Here is a 21,938-nt window from a genome sequence, read left to right as displayed (position 1 = left end):
TATAATATATTAGATATATATATAGGCTGTGGTTATTTTCTTTTATGCTTTCTCCTTCGTTTGCACCTGGTGATCCAACCAGCAAGTCTGCTGGGTTTCAACTTTAACAGACCAAGCTGTCCAGCAAAAGTGGCATTTAGAGAGTTGAGACAAACCATTTAACACTGAGGCTCGGTTCACGCAGGGGGCGATGCGAGGCGACACGACTTGCCTCGCCGCGACCTCAGCGGCGACTTGCAAATGACTTCTGTATAGAAGTCAATGCAAGTCGCCCCAAGGTCGCCCAAAAGTAGTACAGGAACCTTTTTTCTGAGTCGGAGCGACTCGAGTCGCTCCTCTTAGAACGGTTCCATTATACAGAACGGGGGCGACTTGTCAGGTCGCGGCACGGCAAGTCGTGTCGCCTCGAGTCGCCCCCTGTGTGAACCGGCCCTAACTGGGGTGCTTACAATGATCAGCTTTTATTTATGAAAAGCCTTTATCCCGAAAAGAAAAACATCGTCTTAAGACGTTAAACAAAAAGTTCAGCTTTAATGTGTTTAAATAATTTAATAGTAATAATTTAATGCGTTTAAAGTTCATCTTAATCTGCTAGTGCATCTAACACTACCATCACCCCAGGCTGACAATGCTGCTGTCCAAAGAGGTCTCTGTTGTGCCTTCATCTAGAGTGGAGGCATCTCAAGACAGAAAGTGTGTTACTGGCCAGATGACATATAAGGGGGGGGGGGGGGGGGGGAGCCTAAAAATAGAAAACAAACAGAGTCACCACCAAGGACTGGTAAACTGTAATTTATTACATTTTTGTGTTTAGGATTAACACTGTTTTAGGACAAACATGCAGACAGTTCTTCTGAGTGCCAGTCTTTGTGCCTCTTTATTCTCTGGCACAAGATGCCATCACTCCTGCACATGGTGGATTTATGCATTGTGTTAATGCACATGCTCATAATATATCTATATAGCTACATGATTTGAATTTAAAAAAAGGTACAGCGCAACAATTTTTGTTAATGAATTTATGCAACTTAAAAAACATGACAAGTTCTATACCTTCCCTACTCTGTTCAAACGATAGGATGAGATGGCGTTATCTCCATAACCATGAAGCATTATTATTATTATTATACAGGATTTATACAGCGCCTACAGTTTGCACAGTGGTTTACAATATAAAGGGAGACAGTATAATTGCAATTGTTAGAGGCAGGACAGGCTTCTCTGAAGAGAAGAGTTCATCTAGCAGATCGAATGACAGTCGGGTGTAAACAGACAGATAGTCTGTTTACATACGACCACCCATAGGAGAGCAGGCTGTGTCTGCTGGATAGATTCCCCAGCTGGTGGAATCTGCCCTGTGTGGAAGGTGCCTTAAAGGGGTACAGAACAGGCACAGTCCAAAAAAATAAAAATGTGTCTGGGAGCAGTAATTTTTTTTTTTTTTTTTTTTTTTTTAGCACTGACATTTACAAAACAACATTTTAAAATTGCTAGAAACTGAGATTTTCCTCCTGGCTTAAGGAGATCAGATTTTTAAAATGAAATCCGGGGGCACCCTACTGACCACACCCACTTTTATTAGGGGTGGGGATAATAGCAGCATGCTATACCAAATGTTGGGTGCGGCCAAACTGGGCAGTGGGCATGGCTTACAGGGTATGTTTTAATAGCACCCAAGCCTCCTTTGCTTCGGGTCAAGAGGGCATAATTCGCAGAGTGTAAATGCCACGCATTGCAGCATGGAAAAGGTTCTCCCTGTTGTCACGTTTGAGAGCCACTACTGCCTGCTGAATGTGGTCACATTTGCAACCACATGCAAAACATGTGGTTGTGGTATGGTAGTGCACATTTTTAGGGGTAAAACAGGCAGTGAGGAGGCAATAAAACAACTCCACTACAGATCCCTCTTCAGAAGGCTAATGCTAATGTAAACAAGCCCTTAATCTGCTTTACCAAGTCCCCTAAATGTAAATTAACATTTAACCTTTGTAGTACCAATACAGCCCTAGTGGAAGGAAGGATTCTTGCTTTACTCTAAGAGGTTTTAAAGGGTTGGTTCACCTTTTCCAAAAATCTGTCTATGCAGGTGAGGGGCACCTGTAGATGGAACCAGCTGTGCAGTGATTAAAGTTGGATAATGCCCTTACAATAGGGGGAAGCGATTTACATACATCCTGGAGCCTGGCTGAAAACCCCCCAGAGATGGCATTCCCCCTATCCTGGCTTATTGACAGCACACTACTAAGATGATCCCTGCTGTTACTCACCAACCCTACCATCACAGAAGTGAGGTCTGTGATGCAAATCCCTCTGCATGTGCACCCTCTTCCCTTTTGCAGTAGCTCTGACAGAGCATCTAGCAATGTCTGAGTAACAAGGCAGAACGGGGGAACGCTATTGAGTTTTTCAGACTGGCTCCAGGAGGTATACAAGTGGCCCACACCTACAGCAGTGCCATTATTCAACTTTAATCAGTGCACAGTTGGTTTCATCTCTATAGGCAGATTTTTGGAAAGGTGAACTAACCCTTTAACCACTTCCATACCAACACTTTTACCCCCTTCCTGCCCAGGCCAGTTTTCAGCACTGTTGCACTTTGAATGACATTCACGCGGTCATGAAACATTGTACGCATATGAAATCTTGATAATTTTTTCGAGACAGATAGAGCTTTCTTTTGGTGGTATTTAATCACCACTGGGGTTTTTATTTTTTGCTAAACAAGTGAAAAAAAAAAAAAAAAGACTAAACACTAAATTTTTTCTTAGTTTCTGTTGTAAAAGTTTGCAAGTAAGAAATTTTTCTTCTTCACTGATGTGTGCTGATGAGGCAGCAAAGATGGACTGATAATGGCAAGAATGTATTGAAAGCCTTGCCAGTTATTGGCTCTGCTATCCTCATACAGACACAGCGTGAGGAAAGGACCGCCAATAACCAGCAAGTGATTGGACACAGCTGATCACATATAAACGACCACTGTGATTGGCCCTTTATTATGATCAGTTATCAGCTGTGTCCAAAAGACACAGGGTGCGCCCCAAGGGGCACGGTTCTGGAAGGGCATCCATGGATGCCCTCCCAGAACTAGACCGCTGCACTGTAGCCATCTTTCAGCTATAGCGTGGCACTAAAGTGGTTAAAGAAAGAAAAGGTCAATAAAAGCACACCTGTGAAGAGAGCGCAATATACTGTAGATTACTATTGTTGTCCTCATTGAGAAAGCCAGTGGCATAGCTGTGACTGCCTTTGACAGGGAAGACAGAAAAAAATATATATATATATAATAATCACCATGAGAACTGCTGTACACTCCAGCCTTGCCCCTGCTGTGTGTCTGTTTTTGTGTCGCCCCCCCCCCCCCCTGCGTCTTACCTGCATTGCCCCCAGTTTTTGTCTCCTATACTGAATGAAAACCAGCAGACCAGGATATTGCGATTACCTTTCCTGCTCTCCTAACCTGAGATCGTAAACATTTTTCTGATGTTGGGGCATAAAGAGAACTCTGCCAGTGTAAAGCTGAAATCGTAAGAATATTCTGGTCATCTTATAAACGTACATTTCCTTGCTTGCTCTGCTGCATGGAGATAAAATAATATATTTAAGGGCAGCAGAGCTACAGGTAAAACCAAATCTGTAGCTTATTGCCTTGTGTTCAGAACTGTAACTAAACAGGAAAGACTTGTGTGTACAAGCCAATGGTAATTTTAAAAAGAAATGATAATCATATTAACCTCAATAGAAAGGACAACTGTAGCAAATATTTTATTATTGTAAATTTCAGGTATAATACATATACACATTAAAAAAAGAAAATCACAAAATACACATTTTTATAGAATACATACCAAATATAAAACTCATACAACAATATATATAATACAATAAATGAAAAAGAAGAGGCCAGCTGAACTACAACGGTAAAGCCTCACCCAACATGCATTACTCCTTTTAGGGCCGACTGGGGCAGTGGTCAATAAGGGTCTTCAAGACTTCCTTTATGTGTGTTTTGAGCCAAAACTAGAAATGTTTCTTTGGACCAATGGAGAATCTGGCTGGTGGTGGATGGACATCAGTTTTGAATAAGAGAAAAACAGAATAAGTGAGTTTCATTGTAATCTTAATACTGCCAGAGCTTTGTTGTTGGCACAATAGTTAAGACGGGTTGATATTTTACAGTCTGACTACAGAAGGCAGACAGTATATTTATTATTATGGCTGCTTGAACCTGATTTGGCGATTCAGGTAAGACCATGTTCTTGATTGCAATGAAGTGATGTGCATTCCATCTGCCTCTGTGCCACTAATACATAAATCAGTGTCAAGTTTGCACATTGGCATACTTCCACAGTATGGAGATTTAGTGCAATTCACATTATGACACAGGCAATCTAATGACCGAAAAGAAAAAAACCCGGCTTACATTGTTCCATAGAGCTATTCTGTTCTCACTCTTACTAGCGTTTTCTTGCCCACCCAACATTCCCTTTCTAGAGACTGATTTTTAGCATAAATCAGATAACGAAGGATCTGCTTCCTGGAATGAAAATTAAAGCTTAGTAAATCTGTTGCTGGAAAAGGGTTGCCAGCAAAAGAATCACCCATGTCGAGGGCAAATTTATAGACCATCTACAGTTTATCTGCTGCATCAATCAGAAACAGGCATTCACCAGGGAAAAATAAGACTTTATAGAGAGGTTTCAGGACCTGCATGGAAGCAGCAAGCAGACACACATTCCCAAAAGTCAGTCAAAGGCACACTGCTGTTGTCTCTATAAATCTTTTAGGTTTAGGACATGGAAGCAGTCCATTAATGCACACTTCCCCTTTAAGTTTTGGCAAGAAGATGTATATGGACAATACTTAACTCGCAAAAATACTTGTACCCCCCCCTTCCCTTCCTTCTTGCGGGGCCATAACACTGAGGTATAGGATTTTAAGGCACAGTTGAATAATTTTTACCCCAAAATAAATAAAGTAGCTTGCATACTACCTTCCAATGCACACTAATAAGGAGAACTTAAGGGGTAAATATTTAAAATTTCTGTATCCCATCCCTAACTCTTGTTGTAAATCGAACTACACATCTCAGATGTTGGCTAGAGGCTCCTTGTGTTTGAGCCTGATTTCACACTTGTGCGACTCGTGACACCACATTTAAGTCGCACAGGAAATCGCACTGCATTACCACGCAAATCACACACGATGTCTGTGCAGGGCGATTTGAGCCATTCATTTTGTATGGCTCAAATTGCACCGCATCAAAATCATGCAGAAACTTTTTTTTCGTGCATCTGAATCAGATCACATGGGTGTTCACAGCCATGCGATCCGATTCTAGCAAAACACTGTTTTGGGGTGTTATTAATTTAACAGCAACACCCACAGCAGATCACATGGAGTGCGATTTCAATGCGGTGCGGGACTTGCACAGGAGTCACTGCGTTTCCCGCATCGCACCAGTGTGAACCTAGGCTCAATCTTGCAGTTCTCCTCCACCCTGTATTTCAGCCGACGTGCACAAGTTAGACCTGAGTATGGAGAATAAGAGAATAATGATCAGCCTGTAACAGCCCTCACACACCTATTATGCTATATGCTCAGGCCTGGTGCATATGCACTGGCTGGAGTACAACCGGCAGGAGAACTTGCCACGGCATAGAGTACCTCAAAGATTCTAAATATGAGATCAGTAATTTCCTTTCCTTCTATAAGAGAAGTGGTATTGGGGGGGGGGGGGATTTGATTTACAGTTTATTTTCCTTTTAAAGTGATAGCATAAAAAGAGAACCCCAAAGTCTGCACACATAGTAATAAGTTTCCTCCCGCATTCTTAAAAAAAAAAAAAAAAAAAACACAACAGTTAATATATTTTGTTTCTAAATGTGCACTCTGTACAAACACCATACTTAAAGTAGAATGGAATGTCAAATTTCAAGATCTTAATGATTGAAAGAAATTAGAAGAAGAGTCTTCAACATTTACACACTTCAGATATTACATATCTGTGATGTCCTACACCATTACATGGGTAGAACTTGAATTCATGCTGAGCCAGAAGGTACTTATCTGTAGTGTAGCTGAAGATATGATCTCAGATCATCTGTATTGTAGATGAAGATCTCCCATTCTGACGTTTTATATTTTCTTATATATAAAACAAACCAGCTGTCTGTCTCTCTCTCTCTCCTCCAACCCCCCCCTAAAAAGTGTAAGACAAAAAACATGGGATTTGGAATTATGTCAGTTTTCCTCTTCAGTTGACCCATCGTCATCATCCTCATCTAGGTCATCCTCCTCATCCTTTTTGCGTCGACTCGCTGAAGATTGCTGTAATCCAATGCAAAAATATTCAGAAACTTTAGGCAGGAAAACTGGAACTTTTGTAATGGTGTATAAAGGCAATTACTGAATTTCCATGATTGACCACCTGATAAAAGTTATAATTGTACTGTGTGGAGTTCCCATCTCTATAAAGGAAGCCAGAATACTCATGGGGTATATGCCCTGCCTGTAGAACACCAAAAGGCTGCTCCTCTCCTTATTTGCTATACCCCTTGGTCTATATGCAGGTTCACTTCAGCCTTTGCTTTAGTGTCTTTAGGACGTAGATGCCATTAGCTCTTGGTCCGCTCTGGTTGAAAGAACATGTGTCGTTAGATTTTCATGATCAGATGGATCCAGCTATGACTTCTACCATAACAACTGTATGGTATTACTGCCAATTTCCTAAAAGATTACAAGCCCAGTGAACAAATACTCACCTCAAACAGGCAACCAAGTTAATCAGAAGGGTTTATGCCGTTTTTAATTTGCCAACAATACTGCTTGAATTTAAGACCACTTCATGACTCTGGGCAATTTTTTTTCCCCCACACACACACACGTTCAAATCTGCATTTTTTGTTAGAAAATTACTTAAACCCCTCATTTTTGGCTATTTTGGAAACTATATATATATTTATATTATTTTTTCTTCAAATGCTTCTAAACGTGACTAAAAGCGGTATGTAAACGCAATAAAACAGAGGTTTTAAATGTGGGTTACCATCTGTCAAGTTAAATTATTTAGGAGAGGTTGTAAACCCACCCATGTACATTAAGCCTTAGTGTTTGGGTGAAGCCATTTATTATCAGTTAACTGTGTTTACTCTTTAAATCATAACGACAACAGAAACTATCCAAATGACCCTGATCAAAAGTTTACATACCCTGGTGATTTTGGCCTAACATGCACACAAGTTGACACAAAGGGGTTTGAATGGCTATTAAAAAGTGATCCCTTTTCTTGTAATTAGTGTGTATAAAAAAAGGCAATGAGTTTCTGGACTACTGACAGACCCTTGCATCTTTCATCCAGTGCTGCACTGACATTTTTGGATTCTGAGCCATGGGGAAAGCAAAACAACTGTCAAAGGATCTGCGGGAAAAGGTAGTTTAACTGTATAAAACAGGAAAGGGATATAAAAATATATCCAAGGAATTTGGAATGTTAATCAGCAGTGTTCAAACTCTAATCAAGAAGTGGACAAGTGGAAACTTGTGAACTAAAGTGAACTAAAATTTCAGCCACAACTGCCAGGAAAGTTGTTTGGGATGCAAAGGAAAACCCACAAATAACTTCAGGTCAAATACAGGACTCTCTGAAAGCATGTGGTGTGGCTGTTTGAAGATGTACAATATGGAGGCACTTGAAAAAAGATGGGCTGCATGGTCCAGTCGCCAGAAGAAAGGCATTATTATTACGCAAATGCCACAAAGTATCCTGCTTCCAATACGTCAAACAGCACAAAGACAAGGCTCAAACCTTCTGGCACAAAGTCAATTGGAATGAAGAGACCAAAATTTAGGTTTTTGGCCACAACCATAAACAGGCCTTGTTGACTCCTCTCCAAATGTACTATGATGAAAGGTACACCATTCCTACTGTGAAACACGGAGGTGGATCGCTGATGTTTTGGGGATGTGTGAGCTACAAAGGCACAGGAAATTTGGTCAAAATTGATGGCAAGAATGCAGTATGTTATAATAAAAAAAAAAAAAAAGACTAGAGTAACATTTCCATTCTTCAGGCAGGAAGCTGCACATGGGACGTACTTGGACATTCCAGCATGACAATGATCCAAAACGCAAGGCCAAGTCCACCTGTCATTGGCTACAGCAGAATAAAGTGAAGGTTCTGGAGTGGCCATCTCAGTCTCCTGATCTTAATATCATTGAGCCACTCTGGAGAGATCTCAAAACGTGCAGTTCATGCAAGACAGCCCAAGAATTTACAGGAACTGGAGGCTTTTTGCCAAGAGGAATGGGCAGCTTTACCATCCGAGAAGATAAAGAGCCTCATCCTCAAATACCACATAAGACTTCAAGCTGTCATTGATGTTAAAGGGGGCAATGCACGGTATTAAGAACTGGAGTATGTACATTTTTGATCAGGGTCATTTGGGTAGTTTCTGTTGCGATTATCATTTAAATTCAGTTGATTGATAATAAATGGCTTCAGCCAAACACTAACCATGAGTAAAAGAAAAGTTCTTGTGTTATCATTCATATTCTCTGAAAAATGGCCAAGAAATCAAATTCTGCCAGGGTATGTAAACTTATTACAAGTGTGTGTGTTATATATAAAAACTCATATACACAGTATTTCCCTATTTTAAAGTGCCTAATGGGGGGGGGGGGGGATTGGGCACACATCGAGAGGCTGGGAATATTAGGAGTTCATAGGTCATATTATGCTTTGAGTAAATATAGATGCCAAATATGTCAAGCCTTAAAAATTGTCCCTTCCAAGTTAATTAGTGGTAGAGCAGATTGGGGCACAGCATCCTGACCTAGTTTACAGTGGTCCAGCCGCAGGAGAGCCTAGAAACCACAGAGGGCGGCACTTCCAACTGCAGTAAAAGTGATCTGGCAATTCTAAAGCTGCCCAGATCAATAGAAAAGCCAGTTGCCAGCTGAAATAAAAAATAAAAAAAAATTATCCTTTGCCAACTAAAAAAAATAAGAACAATCCCAAGCTTATGGTTGCAGCTACAGCTGTGAGCTTGCTTTACCACTTGAAACCCAGGCAATTTATAAACAGGTTATGCATGGCAAGTGGTTAAAATGTATGTAAAGGCAATTTTTCTTTTTAAAGAGTAGGGAAGGATTAAACCTATCGGGTTCCTTTTGGTTTCTGTGTCCTGCTATGGAGATTTTCCTCCACTTCTTTTCCTGAAGACAAAACAGCACATTAGAGAAATCTCTACAAAGTGAAGTTCACACTGTTTGCTTTGGTGACAACACATTTTTGACTTCCCCTTATGCTTGACAAGGCTCACCAGGACAAGTAGGAGGGTGGATCTTCCAAACAGGGACATGGATATCCAAAAAAAAGAAAAAAAAAAAAAAGAGGATTTTTTGTACTCCCCATAAAATCCTTTTCTATGTAATTCACCAACCGACACAGCTCCCCCCTTAACCATTGGGTTGTTATGCCCACAACTAGGAGAATACTAGGCAGGGCTCGACAAACCCCAGGTGCCAGGTCGCCAATGCGACCAGAAATCGCGACCTGGCGCCTAAGCTGCCACCAGCCCACTCACTATCGATGCCCCAGACATGCAGCAGCATTAACACTGACTGCCGTCCTCCTCCCTCCTTCACACTCTGCAGCACCGCGCTGTGTGTGAAACTGACACGCAATGGAGAGAGGAGGATCTGTCAGCCTGATGTCAGGGTGGGCGGGACCCGGCCGGGGTGGGGGCGGGACCCAGCAAGCTATCAAACACCAGCCAATGGGATCTGGGCGGGCCGCTACGTGTATGTGGCCCGCCCCTTTTCTTAAGCAGCCCAATCGTTGGCTGGTGTTTGATAGCTGCTGAGTCCCGCCCACCCCGGCCGGGTCCCGCCCACCCCGACATCAGGCTGAAATCTGACATATCCACCTCTCTGTTACTTGTCAGTTTCACACCCCGGCAGGGTCCCGCCAGCTCCTCTGTTACATTTCAGTAACAGAGTGCTCTGTGTGAAACCTGCCAGTGCCAATCAGTGCCACCTGCCACCAATCAGTGCCAACCAGTGCAACCTCCAATCAATACCACCTGCCACCAACCAGTGCCACCTGCCACCGCCAATCAGTGCCACCTGCCACCGCCAATCAGTGCCACCTGCTAGTGCCAACCAGTGCCACCGCCAATCAATACCACCTGCAACCACCACCCAGTGCCACCTGCCACCACCCAGTGCCAATCAGTGCCACCTGCCAGTGCCACCTGCCACCGCCAATCAGTGCCACCGCCAACCAGTGCCACCTGCCACCGCCTACCAATGCCACCACCAACCAGTGCCACCTGCCACCGCCAACCAGTGCCACCTGCCAACACCAACCAGTGCCACCGCCAATCAGTGCCATCTGCCAGTGACAACTAGTGCCATCGCCAACCAGGGCCACCTGCCAGTGCCAATAGTGCCACCTGCCAGTTTCAAACCAGTGTCACCTGCCAGTTCCAAACCAGTGTCACCTGCCAGTTTCAAACCAGTGTCACCTGCCAGTTCCAAACCAGTGTCACCTGCCAGTTCCAAACCAGTGTCACCTGCCAGTTCCAAACCAGTGTCACCTGCCAATGCCAACTAGTGTTACCTGTCGGTGCCATCTGGCAGTTCCACGTGCCTTCCAGTGGCAACCAGTGCCACCTGGCAGTGCCAGCCAGTTCAATCTGTTGCCAGCCTTACTCTTTCTGGTCAGCCCATACCCCTGATGTAACAGCTTTTCAATGGAGTTATTGACTGGGTGCTCCATTGTGAGTTAGGGATAGGGGGTGAAAATGAGTGGCCTTACCCCGGGAGCTGAAAAAAAAAACTGGCTCCTAACTTTAACTGGCTCCTAAATTCAAAGCAAATTTGTCAACCCCTGATACTAGGCATTAGTTGTTGAACACTCAGAACTCTTTAGTTCTGCCCAGGGGGCGGTCCCTTGGGCAACAACCCTCCAGCCTGCCATTCAGTCATCAGTACGTCAACAAGCAGTATAACGTAAAGAGAAAAAGGAGGGGCGGGTGCTGTGTCGGTCGGTGAATTACAGAGAAAATATTTTTTTACGGCAAGTACAAAAAAATCCTATTTTCTCTTATATTCACCGACCGACACAGCTCCTCTCAGCCATTGGGACGTCCCCAAGCAGTGCCAAACGAGGGGCGGGAAAACAGCATAAAAACGTCATCCACCATGGAAAGTGGGAACTAGTGAAACTTTACCCACAAAAAAACAAATAAAAAAAACAAAAAAAAAAAAAACAGTGCATGGAGAGATCCACCACAAAACCAATACCCTCAACAGGAGTGACTACCCACAACCGCACCAAAACTGCGGTATGTAATGCAACAGCGCATTAACTTAACTGTACTGCATTTTTAATTGAAAAACCAGGAAAAAAGAAAAATATATTGCATATTCAATTGCAACTATACGGCCGCCTGCAAAACGTTGCCGCCAAAACAGGCATCAGCCGATGCACGTCTACCTTGTAGTACTTGGTAAACATGTGGGCAGATGACCAGGTCGCTGCTTTACACACCTGAGTGACAGACGCTTGGTGTCAGAAGGCCCAAGATGTTCCGATTGCCCTTGTGGAGTGGCCGTGACCAGAAAGGGGGGCACCTGCCCCTTCAAGGCCTAGGCTTGTACTACAATCTGTCTGATCCACCTGGAAATGGTGGCTGACGAGACCGCCATGCCTTTCTTGGGACCAGCCACCCGAAACAAACAAACAAACGAGTCGGACTTCCGAAATGGAGCAGTGGCAGACAAATACACCTTTAGAGCCCGAACCACGTCCAGAGAGTGAAGGGCCACTTCATTAGGGGGCTTCGGCTTAGGACACAGAGATGGTAATACAATGTCCTCATTGATATGAAAAGCTGAGACCACTTTCGGTAGAAAAGACGGCTGTGGACGCAACACCGCCTTATCCTTGTGGATAACCAGATAAGGCGACTTGCAGGACAAAGCCGCCAGTTCTGAAACCCTCCTGGCCGATGTGATGGCCACTAGAAAGACCACTTTCTGAGAAAGAGTCAACAGGGGAATCTCCCTGATATTTTCAAACGGCGGTTTTTGAAGTGCCGATAACACCAGGTTCAAATCCCACGGGGGTAAGGGTGGACGCATCGGAGGGACTATATGTCGTACCCCCTGAACAAAGGTCACTAATGAGTGAGAAGACATGGGTAGCTATAAAAAAAAAAAAAAAAAGACAGCCAAGGCTGATATTTGCCCCTTAAATGGTGCTTAACGCCAATTTCTGGTCTACTCCTTGCTGAAGAAACAGCAGGATCCTATCCTTTTTCCTCACACATGGAGATGCAAGCCTTCCAGGTACGATGATATATCTTCCGAGAAGAATATTTCCGCGCCCTCAACATAGTTGGGATCACAGAGTCACAGACCCCGGTTCCTCAACACCTGGCTCTCAATAGCCATGCCGTTAAAGCCAGCGATGGTAAAGCAGGATGGGGAATCGGACATTGAGACAGAAGGTCCTCTCGTAATGGCAGTCGCCATGGGGTGTCCACCACCAGGCGCACTAGGTCTGCGTACCAAGGACGCGGAGGCCAATCTGGGGCAATCAGTATTACTGGGATCCCCTCGACTTCCACTCTGCAGATGCAATGACCATTCTCCTGGGTGCGGCATCTGGCAACTCATCGTTTACCTGCCAGTTCTCCACTCCCATGATGTAAATGGCCGACAGGACCGGTATGTGTTGCTCTGCCCACAGAAGTATGTGAGCGACCTCCCGTGCGGTGGCTGAGCTTCTTGTTCCCCCTTGGTGATTGATGTATGCCACAGCCGTGGAGTTGTCTGACTGACCCCTGAAGTCTCATCGACCAGCCTGATTGCTCTTAGTTCAAGCAGATTGATCGGCAACTTGGATTCTTCCACCGACCAGAGGCCCCGAGCCGACTGAACCCCCATCACTCCACCCCAGCTGGATAAACTGTCATCAGTTGTGATCACTGTCCACTTCAGAGGTAGGAACGACTTCCCGGACTGAATCACCGGCGACCTCAGCCACCAGATCAGTGAATCTCTGACTGACTGGCTCACCTGGATCTGTCGATCCAAGGACAACTGAGATTTGTCCCATTTTGTCAAGATCTCCTTCTGCAGGACTCTGGTGTGGAACTGGGTATATGGTACTGTCTCGAAGGAGGCTACCATGAGTCCCAAGACTCGTATGCAGAAGCGGAGCGATGACCACTTGCGGTCCCTCAGCAGTTTTACCACGGATCTGAGAGTCTGGAGTTTGTCTGAAGGGAGAAAAACTCTCGTTTCCCTGGAGTCCAGCAGCAAGCCCAAGTACTCCAGACGCTGGGTTGGTACAATCACAGATTTCTTTAGGTTCAACAGCCACCTAAATTCTTGCAGGGTCTGCATGGTGATCGCCACATCCTCCTCTAATTCTGAGGCAGAGAAGAAGCCCTCAGGAGGGCCACGATCACGATCCCACATTGCCGCAACAACGCCAAAACTGGAGCCAATACCTTGGTAAAGACTCGGGGGGGGGGGGGGGGGGGGCTTCTGATGCCAGAACAAAAGGAAGAGCCACAAACTGGTAGTGGGCTTCCCCGACTGCAAAGCGCAGAAAATGTTGATGCCAAAGGCATATGGTGCCGGTACCCATCCTGGATGTCCAAGGACACCAGGGGGTCCCCCTTGATGGAGTGCAGCGACTAATGAGTGAACCGATTTCATTCTAAACCTCTGCACTTTCACAAAGTGATTGAGGGCTTTTAGGTCTCCAAGATTGGACGTACCCCTTCCTTCTTGGGAACTACAAACAGATTTGAGTAGAATCCCTGGAAACGTTCCGATTCCGGAACCGGTGCAACCACCCTGCAACTCAGCAGGTCCCTTACTGCCCCCAAGAGGGCCTCCCAGCGAGCCGGGGATATGGGGATGCTGGAGGGGAAGAATCTGTTTGGGGTCCAAGAGAAACTATCCTGTAGCCTGAGGAAATCAGATCGCAGACCCATTGGTCGGATAGCTGAGAGGACCACCGGGCTGCAAAACTCCCGATGGCGACCCCCCATGCGAGACATGGCAAACCTTCATGTGGTAGCACTTTTGTTCGCAGGCTTGTTAGGTTTGCCGTTCCAGGGATGTTTTTGTCCTTCCGTGGTCGCCCTGTCGGGCCAGGGATGTTTAGCAGAAGCTCTGGGCAGATGAAAAAGCCGTTTGTGAGCGGAAAAAAGAGGGCCCTTGCCTACGGCGTGGCTCCTTAGCCTTCCTGGTCTGTGGGAGTAGGGTACTCTTGCCACCAGTGGCATTTAATAATGTCATCCAAAGGAAGGGAAGATCAGTCAGGGCTTTTTTTGGATGCCTGGTCAGCAGACCAACATTTTAACCAAATCAGGCGCCTCAGCACCACTGCCAACACTGAAGCCCTGGGTAACAGAGGGAGAGTATCCAGCGCCACGTCACAAACTTACTTAAGGCCTTGCACTAGTTGGTCTGCTAGTTCCATGCAGACAGGAGAAGCCTGTTGCTCTCCCAATTCGAGGTGCAACAGTTTTGCCCACTCAGTCAGTGTCTGCGGCACAAGTGTGGATGCCAGTACTGGTCGCACGGCTGACCCCACAACGGTAAACAAGGAACGAGCCACTGCCTCGGCCTTCCTGTCCGTGGAATCCTTAAATGCAGGAGTCCCCTCTACCGGGATCGTAGTTACTTTATTTAACCTGGATACTGGGGGGTCCACGACCGGAGGAGCCGACCACTTCTTGAGTAGGCTTTCCTCAAAGGGGTAACGCACCGCCATGGATTTGGGGACCGAAAAGGTCCATTGCAGGCGACCCTATTCCTTGTAAATGAATTTGTCAAAATAAGTCAGATACGGGAACACCTTAGGTGAACGGGCTGGCTTGCGGGACCCAAAGGGGAGCAATACATCAGCAGAGGGTTCTGTCCGAATGGTTCTGGTCAGCGTCATCTGACAAGACAGAGTAGGGGTCACCAGCCTCAGCAGGACCCAAGTCTGTATCAGAGCTCTCCCCAGAGGGTGGGGGTCAGGGGCCGATTTTTTGCACCCTTTTGCCCACATGCTGCCTCCATCTTGGCAACGAACGAATTGAGCACCGCCGCCAGGGTGTCCACGGGCGCTGCGCAGTCTGCAGGCGATCCTGTTGCAATTGCCTGGATTTCAGGGGAAGAACCACCAGTTTCTGAAACCATGCTGACCCTATCCTGTCTGCCACCCAAAGGGGACTTAGGACAGTGACAGTCCCACCCTCCTTACTGCCGCTGGCTGAGGGGCTCTTTCCCTCCAGACTCACCACCCTGAGGAGTTCTGCGCGATCCAGCAGCTAGTGCCTGTAGTCCCTGTTGGCTCCCAGGTACAGAGGAAACAGTGCTGTGTTGGAGGAAGCAGCTGCAAATGGCGCTAAAGCCGCTCTGAAGTGTGCTCAGGCTTCGAGAAAATGGCCGCCCAGCACAAGGACATAAAACACAGGGAAAATGGCGGTGAGATCACAGGAGCACATGCTGCCGCTAGAGAACACTAAAAAACGTGTTCAGGCTTCAAGAAAATGGCCGCCGGTGTCCTGTATAGGAATAATCACCAGGAAAATGGCCGCTGAAGCCCAGGAGAGCATGCTGCCCTTGCCCACACCTAAAATGGCCGCCAAAGGCAGCTCCATGAGGTACAGGGAGAAAACAATGGCGGTGAGCACAGCGCTGCACAGGACAGCAGCATGGCCTCAGACACCTTCCAGGGGCATGAAGGACAGGACCCAGGACACAGCTAGCCAGCGCAACCCCCCCCCAAGGTGAAAGCCCCCCCCAGAGAGCCCCTTCATAGACACACACACACCGCTCAGCAGCATCCCCAGATGGAAGGGGGGGAGGAGGAGGGGGACAGGGAGAGAAGAGAGGGAGGCAAGGGACCCCCCCGAATCGACCTCCCAAGGAATGCCCAGCTGCTCAGCCCCGCTGAGGCAGGGAGAGCTGTAATTACCAGTTCTGAAGAGCTGGGAGACATTCCATCACAGACCCACTCACTGATCAGTACAGGGTGGCTGCTGGCCGGGCATACTGTGACGCAGACATCAGTAGCCCGGTCATATGTATGCCCCGGAGCATAAAAGCTCACCGACCACCTCTGGAGCTGAGGTTTCGTCGTGGCCTGCCTAGCGCATAGTTGCGGCCTGCCCACGCTCGATGGCTGGACTGGGGAGACTACAAGGATAAGAGTATCCAGCCTGTCACCCAGCCGGCTGTTGATAGCAGATCACAGGATCAATCATCTTGCGCAAAAAGTCACGCTTCTGCAGAAAAAAAGCATGGACCGATGGGCCCACAGGGTTCCTAGGTCCTTCTTCACTAAGCAAAAGAAAACTAATGACTGCATGGCAAGCTGGAGGGTTGTTGCCCAAGAGGCCGCCTCGTGGGCAGAACTAAAGAGTTCTGAGTGTTATATAACTAATGCCTAGTATTCTCCGAGTGGTGGGCATAACAATCCAATGGCTAAGAGAGGAGCTGTGTCGGTCGGTGAATATAAGAGAAAACACCCTTGACACAAAATGGTCTGACCCCTTATTTACACTATCCAAAACACAAAATAAAAATTTGCCTTTGCATACACATTAACATGAACCATCAGAAATATGGCTATAGTTAATGCCAGCTTGTCTTAAAAATTGCACCTCTGAGGCTTGCAGTGTTAATCTAGTGTTTTCTAACACTTCACTGGCAACATACTGGTTCTGGGTCAAGTACTTGCAAAGTAATAAAATAAAGTGAAGAGTGACAGCCCAGCTTTCACCTCCCAAAACAAGTAAATGATGGCAGCTTCTATAGTTCCATCCCGAAAGTAGTTTATTAAAACTGTCAGATTTGACTTACTATAGCCGACAAAGAAAAACTTATCAAATATTTTTTACAAATTTCAAATAATGTGCAGCTTTTTCCATCACATGTGTGATGACATTCTGCCATACCCTTGCCCTTAATGTGTACGTGTATATTTTCAATAAAACAAGTTTAAAAAAAAAGGGGGAGAAGGTGGTGATAGATCCATTAGACATATCAGAACAAATCACTACAGTACATTTACATTTTACTCCTGTTTATTACAACATCTCAAAATCTCACCGTGAAGGAAGAGGACGTTTGTTTCATGGATCCCGTTTTTGAATTGGCACGTACAATGTCAAGCCGAGACTGAAAATCTGGTGGGTGTAGAGAACTTCTGAAAACCTAAAAGAAAAAGATAAAAACTATTCATATAAAAAAGCCCAATAGCAGAAAAAAACTGTTTTAAAAATCAATAATTCTGCTAGAAGATTGCAACATCATTATATAACAAATAAGAGATTTTGTTACCTCTAAATCCTCCTCCTCATCAATCTCTTCAATATGATGAAAGGCAGCAGTCAGTACCTCCAGAGCTTTCGCATGGAACACCATTTCGACAGTGACAAATTCTCCAAATATTTTCTATATAGGAGGGAATAAAGACAGCACTATAACAAAGGCTACATTTTTATTAAACATATAAAATAAACTGTGTACTTCATTATTGTTGGAAGGCAACATTTTTTTTTCTTCTAATGTAAGATGTTTCTGAACTGTGAAATCTGCTTACACCTAGCTTGGATACTGTTGTGGTAGCCTGGGATGTCAGTACAGCAGGTTTACCCAGCAGGTAAATGTAACTGAAGAATGCATATTAGAACCTCCATCTAGAAGAAAGAAGGAGTCACGCATACTCCCCCTGGTGGTGGAGTAGGGGATAGGAGAGTTTTGCTTTAAACCACTTAGTGTAATGAAGAGTAAAGTGCCCAATTACCATGACTGCAAACAAAGCTTCAGACCAGTTGCTGTTGGAATGTTAACCTGCATCAAACAGTGGTTCATAGACTAATGCTGCCCCTAGTGGAGACTACAGCATGCTTCCTGGAAGATGGGCAGTAGAAGAATTAAAGCAGGGTTCCACCCTAAAGTGGAACTTCCGCTCATCGGAACCCTCCCCCCCTCCGGTGTCACAGCTGGCACCTTTCAGGGGGGAGGGGGGTGCAGATACCTGTCTAAGACAGGTATTTGCACCCATTTCCGGGCATAGACTCCAATGGGAGTCTAGGCCTCCTCCTGTCCCGCCACGCTGTCTGCTGGGACACTCACGGGTCCCAGAGACAGCGCAGACCATTCCCATTGCGCTGTGAAAGTCGCGCATGCGCAGTAATGCCGCAATGCTTCACTTCCTGATTCCCTCACCGAGAATGGCGGCGGCAGCAGCCGAAAGCCGACCGATCAGTCTCGGCTGCCGACATCGCTGGACCCTGAGACAGGCGAGTGTCCATTTATTAAAAGTCAGCAGCTGTAGTATTTATAGCTGCTGGCTTTTAATATTTTTGGCTTCCAGTGGAATCCCTCTAACTTCCTGGTGATTAGGAAGGACGGCCACTTATGCGTTTTTTTTCCTTGGACAGGGGACCAGACAGGCGGGCAGAGGGCGTTTGTTTGGGTGGTGTCTGAATGAGCCTTAAAAAGTAATGATCAGCCATGCCAGCATACAGAACCTGATAGGAAGGACAGTATTGTATCATCCCTGCTCTTTTGTGTTATATGCTCTGTATAATTCTTTTAGTGCTTTTTTTTTACATGTAAAGTTTGAGAAAATATGTAGTTGCAATACAAAATACAGATAACATGTATAGATAACAGGGGTTTCAGCTGTTAGCTGTTGTAGCTTGTGGCGTTATCCTGTTATTAAGAAATCTCAAATGGCAGAGCAGTATCCAGCCACAAGAGTAGCCCAGAGCTACTATGTGCTCATCAGATAGATCTACTGTCCAGGAAAACCTGGCATAAAATCAAAGTATACTATTTGCAGAGTTATTTGTTCAGATATATTTGAGATTCTCTATACATATAGAGCTAAAAGTGCACATAATAGCAAAGGAGGTGAAAGAAAAGGGGGGGGGGGGGGGCGAGAGTAGGGAAATCAGATGGGGGAGGTTCGGATCAATGAACATCCCGATTTCAGCTCTTGGTACCCATCAGAGTAGCAGAAAGCAAACCAGGGTGACCAGGTTTTGTGGAACCTGTCGACTTTGTCCATGGCTTCAGCTAATGTGTCTTCAATTTCACACAGTTCAGCCACTCGTGTTGACCAGTCCGAGATAAAAGGTACTCGAATGGCTCTCCAAAGGGCAGGTATCAGCGTTTAGCAGGTGCTTTGTTAGAGAGTTTTTATATCTCAAGCATGAAGTTCGAGATGTGGAGCAGACAGCACAGAGTTCCATCGTGGTCTCAGCGATTAGATTTATCTGCTCTCTGACCTTGCTCCAATAGGGGGCCGGGGAAGGGCAATGCCACCAGATGTGTACAAGGGTGCCCTTGCCACATTTCAAAAACATGTGTCTGGGGTTCGTGAGATTTTTGGGGTCAGCCAAATTCCCAGGTATTTTAGAGCTGTCTCTTCACGTTTAAAAAAAAGGGGCAGTTTTCTCGTGTCCTGGCCAGATTGATATTTATTGCTTCTGACTTGGTTAAATTTATCTTGAGGTTGGAGATCAAGCCATAGTGAGCGAAGGCTTTTAAAAGTTTGGGTAGGGTAGTGTGTGTGGTTCTGTGATAAAGAAAAGAAGGTCATCCGCATATGGTACAGTTTTGCATGTTTTGTTAAGGAGGGGAATGCCCTTCACCGAGCTGTCGCCATTGATTGGCCTAATGAAGGGTTCTAAGGTCAGTATGAAGAGCATAGGCGACAGTGGGCAACCTTGTCTTGTGCCGTTTAAAATGTCTATTATTTCTGAGAGTGTACCGTTGATCTTTACTTTAGCTAAGGGTTTCTGATAGAGCGCCCCAATCCAGGCCATCATGTGGGGATTCAGTCCTGTGTTTGCATGTTGCAAACATGAAGTCCCAAGCAACTCTATCAAAGGCCTGCTCTGCATCCACAGACAGGAGAAGCCCTTCGATTTTCAGAGTCCGGGTGTCATGTGTGAGAAGGAAAGCCTTGATAATATTGACCCTAGCTTCTCTGCCTGGCATAAAGCCGACTTGTTCAGACCCAATGATACGGTCTAGATGTGGTCTAAGCCGGTTTGCCAGGATTTTGGCCATCAGCTTCAGGTCTATTTCTCTAAAAGAGAAATAGGCCTTGAACTGGCACAGTCTGCGTTGTCTTTATTAGGTTTTGGTATAACCGCGATGTGTGTGGCAAGAAATTCAGGCAGGATTGGGCGAGGATTAGATATTGAATTAAAGGGTTTCTAAGCAGTTCGGTCAGTGTGTTGGGGAAGGTTTTGTAATAAATGGAAGAGTAGCCGTCTGGGCCCAGGCTTTTCCCCGGTTTTAAAGTGTTGATCACCTGTTGTAGCTCAACAGTGGAAATCTCTTTTAGTGTTTTGTTAGCATTTCTACTTTCTTTGTAAATAAGAGAGCCTTGCTCATTTAAAGCAGTGTGTTTATTTCTATAGCCAACATTATTATATCATTAAACTTATCAGAGCTTTGATAGACTAGCTAACAATAGGAATAAACAAGATAATATTTATAATAAATAGGGGAGATCGAAAAATACCCCATATTTCAAGTATATTTTGGGAGATTCATGTTTAAAAGATATTACAACAAAAATGAAGGCATGGAATTGGCATACCCTGTGCAATAAACATTGGTACCATTTAATGGAAGATAATGTACTTTGCTTGTGCAGGGCATGTATAGTGTATACATTTTGAAGCTCTACCTATGAAGGGTGGCAGCATACTCAAAGATAAAAATGGGGGAAATGGCCTTAGTTTACTACAAACTAGGGCTGCAACTAACAATTATTTTCATAATCGATTAGTTGGCTGATTATTGTTTCGATTAATCGGTTAATATCCATAAAAAAAAAAAAAAGTGTGGTGTATAATTTAGTTAATATGTAAAGTTTAAAAAAAAGGCAATTTATTCTTAAATATCTATATGCAGTAGTAAATATAAATAACCAACTATATGTTTAGGGAGCAAAATATCTAATCCACTCTGAGAATAACAGACAGAAGAGAGATATAGATAGATAGATAGATAGATAGATAGATAGATATATATATAGATATATATTAGAGGGGATATATACTGTATATACTATTAGAGGAGAGAGATACTGTATATACTATTAGAGGCTATATACTATTAGAGGAGAGATATACTGTATATACTATTAGAAGAGATATACCATATATATTATTAGAGGCTATATACTGTATATACTATTAGAGGAGAGATATAATGCATATACTAATAAGAGGGGATATACTGTATAAACTATTAGAGGAGAGAGATACTGTATATACTGGTACTATTAGAAGATATATACTATTAGAGGCTATATACTATTAGAGGAGAGACACTGTATATACACTATTAGAAGAGATATACTGTATATACTATTAGAGGCTATATACTGTATATACTATTAGATGAGAGATATAATGTATATACTATTAGAGGGGATATATACTGCATATACGATTAGAGGAGATATACTGTATGAACTATTAGAAGAGATATACTGTATATACTATTTGAGGAATGATATAGTGTATATACTATTAGAGGAGATATAGTGTATATACTATTAGAGGAGATATAGTGTATATACTATTAGAGGAGAGATATACTATTAAAGGGTCAATCTAGTAAATATCAGACTCATTAACTTTAACCCCATTTTGTTACTGACCGATTAATCGATTATGAAAATAGTAATCGATTAATTTCATAATCGATTCGTTGTCGATTAATCGATTAGTTGTTTCAGCCCTACTACAAACCTGACCCAGATTAGACACTCTCGCCCAATCTTCAACTACGTGACCAGGCTTATCAACTGCATACTCCTCGCCAGAAGATGTAAAGGCTGCCCTGTGCATTGAGTTTTAGTAAAATAGAACACAACTTTTCCT

The 21,938-nt window shown here is 44.5% G+C and overlaps 1 protein-coding gene across 1 annotated transcript in view; it reads right to left on the bottom strand.

The window, feature by feature from the left end:
• Nucleotides 1-3,738: 3,738 nt before the first annotated feature.
• The window catches only part of CIBAR1 (CBY1 interacting BAR domain containing 1), a 55,016-nt gene continuing 36,816 nt past the window's right edge, over nucleotides 3,739-21,938 (bottom strand). The window contains exons 7-9 of the mRNA XM_077493023.1: nucleotides 17,362-17,475; nucleotides 17,131-17,235; nucleotides 3,739-6,327 (exon numbers count right to left, since the gene is read on the bottom strand). Of these exons, the coding sequence (XP_077349149.1) occupies nucleotides 6,241-6,327; nucleotides 17,131-17,235; nucleotides 17,362-17,475 (306 nt within the window). The 3' untranslated portion in view covers nucleotides 3,739-6,240. The remainder of the gene's footprint in view (nucleotides 6,328-17,130; nucleotides 17,236-17,361; nucleotides 17,476-21,938) is intronic.

This window comes from Lithobates pipiens, unplaced genomic scaffold (assembly GCF_037356315.1).
Source record: "Lithobates pipiens isolate NorthernLeopardFrog02 unplaced genomic scaffold, aLitPip1_a1.2 Scaffold_19, whole genome shotgun sequence".
In the NCBI taxonomy this organism is placed as follows: domain Eukaryota; kingdom Metazoa; phylum Chordata; class Amphibia; order Anura; family Ranidae; genus Lithobates; species Lithobates pipiens.
Note: the sequence above shows the minus strand (reverse complement) of the source record. Positions and strands in the feature narration are given on the sequence as shown.